Here is a 3,149-nt window from a genome sequence, read left to right on the forward strand (position 1 = left end):
ATTACCTCTGCTTGCTGCTTTTAATTAAAGCCTCGGAGGGACAGTGTTGGATTATGGTAATGAGCAGACACACGTCCCCTCTTGTAGGCTGCAGAGAAAGGTTAGCTGACACGGAATCAGTGGCCCTGACACTCCACTTGAAATCCATTCGCCATGCTCCGCTGTCTCTGCCTGCTCACTAGTGCTGCTCCCCTCTTTGGAAGAAAAATAAGATAAAAACCAGCTCCCGGACACCCAACTCAATACACAAGAGTAAAGGAGAGGAGCTTTCCCCTAAAGGTTAGAAGTTTCTTTCCGTCTAGAAAGTCTATAGGCTAGCAAAAAAAAATCCTTTTGTTCTCCACTTCTCTCCCCCTCCCCCCCAATCCTGTCTCATCCTCCCCCAAGGTAAGTCAGAAAACATTTCCTCTTTCCTAGCCCCGCTTGTCTTTTTTTCTAGCAGTCGGTCCACCCTGAGCTCCCCCATCACAATTCTCTTTACATTTTTAAAGGAAAAGAAAGTACTCTTCCTTGGCATCTTTGTCATATGCCAGATTTAATCTGCCATCGGCTTTATTTTTGAAATAAGATCAATGCAAAAACCAAGCAAATTCAAGAAAAATCTGTCTAGTAGTCAGAACATTCTGCCTGGATTCAGGAAGGCAAAAGGAGGAATGTAAATTCGCTTCAACTGTCCTATGTATCTGTCTCCAGTGATGGAGGATTCGGGCATCCAGCGAGGCATCTGGGAGGGAGATGCCAAGGCTGTCCAGCAGTGTCTGACAGATATTTTTACCAGCGTTTACACCACCTGCGACATCCCTGAGAATGCTATATTTGGTCCCTGCGTCCTGAGCCATACTTCCCTGTATGACAGCATAGCTTTCATAGCTCTCAAGTCCACAGACAAGAGAACGGTCCCTTATATCTTCCGGGTAAGTCTTGGTTTATGTTCTGTAGGATATGAGGGTAATATCCTCTTAAAAACAGACTAAGAATCATTCGAATAACAAGCTGAGACAGGTTCTACATGTAGAAAATGCAGTGATACATGCAATTCTATTTTACACACCAGAAATTAGAAAAGGAAAATCAAACTCCAGAGTATTGTCAACTGATTTTTGGGAATAAGTGACAAAATTAGATTTTGAATGCCAGATGTATCTAAATCAATGCCTGGATTCTGGGCTTTCCTGAAGATGAACACCACTTCCTTAACTCTGTGGGAAATTTCACTAGGATTGAGGCTATTTGTAGGCTAAGTGCTTCCTATAAGTACTTTTCTGTAAATATTAGGTGCATTCACCTTCCAATCCCAGAGGCCTTCTGTTCCCTGGAATATTACTCTTTCTGGTTAAGCTAGCTAGTGTCTAGAGTTTGTATTTAAATAAAAGTGTTGGTGTTTTGACAATACAACATCATTCCAGCCATATGTTTGAGTGTGAAAAGTCCTGTCACTTCCTATTCTTTCTTTACAAAGAACCATTAGTTGTTTAAGCAAAAATAAGGAAGATGAGCAAAAGTCACAAAATAATTTCTAAAATCTAAGTTTGCTTTTCACTTCTAAAACAGACAAAATTCCACATACTTTTGCAATGTGGGATAATCTAGACATCAGTTCTCAAGAGCTTAGCACTAATTTGAATTGTAAAAAAAAAATTTGCTAATTTGGTATTCATCCAATATATAAAAAGACAGGACTTTTCTGGTGGTCCAGTGGTTAAGGCTCAGCCCTTTCAAAACAGGGGCACCGGTTTGATCCCTAGTCTGGCAACTAAGACCCCACTACGCCTTTGGCTAAAACACACACACACACACAAGCCTGACAACTTAAATAATCTGTATAATTAATGCAGCTTGCCAGGGATGTTATCTTGCCTGCCAGCTGCAAACATGAGGATGGGTGTTAAGTCGGGTCAAGTTTTTGGAAGCTTGATCTCAGATAATAATTCTTAGAGAAATAATAACAGCGGAAATGGCCCTGGCTCCTTTGACTTCATTCCCTCACAAGAGTCTCCCTCCCTCATTCCCTTCCTTCTTGTATTTCTTTTCTCTAAACTGTAGGTAGACACTTCAGCGGCGAATGGTTCCTCCGAAGGTCTCATGTGGCTGCGTCTGGTCCAATCAGCCAGAGATAAAGAAGAGCAGAACCTTGAAGCCTATATAAAAAACGGACAGCTGTTTTACCGCTCTCTCCGCAGGATTGCCAAAGATGAGGAGTTACTAGTTTGGTACGGGAAAGAACTGACCGAGTTACTCTTGCTCTGCCCCTCTAGATCCCACAGCAAAATGAATGGTAGGTTGGCTCAAGACCTGCGTCCGGGCCCTTAGCTAGCAGAGGGGCGGAGGGTGGGGAGCGTTGGGGTCACTCTGGCGCCTGGGCGAGCCTTCCCTCCTTTGGGGTTCCTTGTAGAGAGCTTCTGAGATATAGTCTGGGGTGAAGCTGGGACAGCTAGGTGAGGATGAATCGGGACACGCTAGGCTTAATTCCTGCACTCTCCTCAAATCTGGAGGGAAAGTTAGACTAGGTCTTGTCCAATGTTCTTGTTTTCAGGCACTCAGACCCTGAGAGGTGAAAGAGGATTTGTGGAGGGGGTGATGGCAAACTGGCCTAGAGACGATGCTGAGTAATCGTGTGTGTGTGTGTGTGTGTGTGTGTGTGTGCGCGCGCGCTGTTTGCTCACTAAGCAGGGTCGTCCCCTTACACATGCCTGGAGTGCAGCCAACGTTTCCAGTTTGAGTTCCCCTATGTAGCGCATCTGCGCTTCCGCTGCCCCAAGAGACTTCACGGCGCTGATCTGAGCCCCCGAGAGGAGCAAGGCGGCAGCGTGGGTACCAAGGATCACGGAGGCGGCGGCGGCGGTGGTAAGGACCAACAGCAGTCGCAGGAGGCACCCTTGGGTCCCGGCCCGAAGTTCTGCAAAGCCGGTCCGGTCCACCACTACCCGGCCCCCTCCCCCGAGAGCGGTAACCCGCCGGCGGCTGGTGGCGGCAGCGGCGCGAAGCCGTCCACGGACTTTCACAACCTGGCGCGGGAGCTGGAGAACTCCGGGGGCGCCAGCAGCTGCTCCCCAGTGCAGAGCCTCGGCGGCGGCAGCGGCCACCAGGAGGCGGAGCTGAGTCCCGACGGCAACGCCGCGGGCATGGGTAAAGGGAAGAGGAAGTTCCCG

General features: G+C 47.6%; 1 protein-coding gene across 1 annotated transcript in view; it reads left to right on the top strand.

The window, feature by feature from the left end:
- Positions 1–608: 608 nt before the first annotated feature.
- The window catches only part of PRDM8 (PR domain containing 8), a 4,491-nt gene continuing 1,950 nt past the window's right edge, over positions 609–3,149 (top strand). Inside the window, exons 1-3 of the mRNA XM_010845979.1 lie at positions 609–914; positions 2,044–2,275; positions 2,671–3,149. Coding sequence (XP_010844281.1) covers positions 678–914; positions 2,044–2,275; positions 2,671–3,149 — 948 coding nt within the window. The 5' untranslated portion in view covers positions 609–677. The remainder of the gene's footprint in view (positions 915–2,043; positions 2,276–2,670) is intronic.

This window comes from Bison bison, unplaced genomic scaffold (genome assembly GCF_000754665.1).
Source record: "Bison bison bison isolate TAMUID 2011002044 unplaced genomic scaffold, Bison_UMD1.0 scf7180017864228, whole genome shotgun sequence".
Taxonomy (NCBI): domain Eukaryota; kingdom Metazoa; phylum Chordata; class Mammalia; order Artiodactyla; family Bovidae; genus Bison; species Bison bison.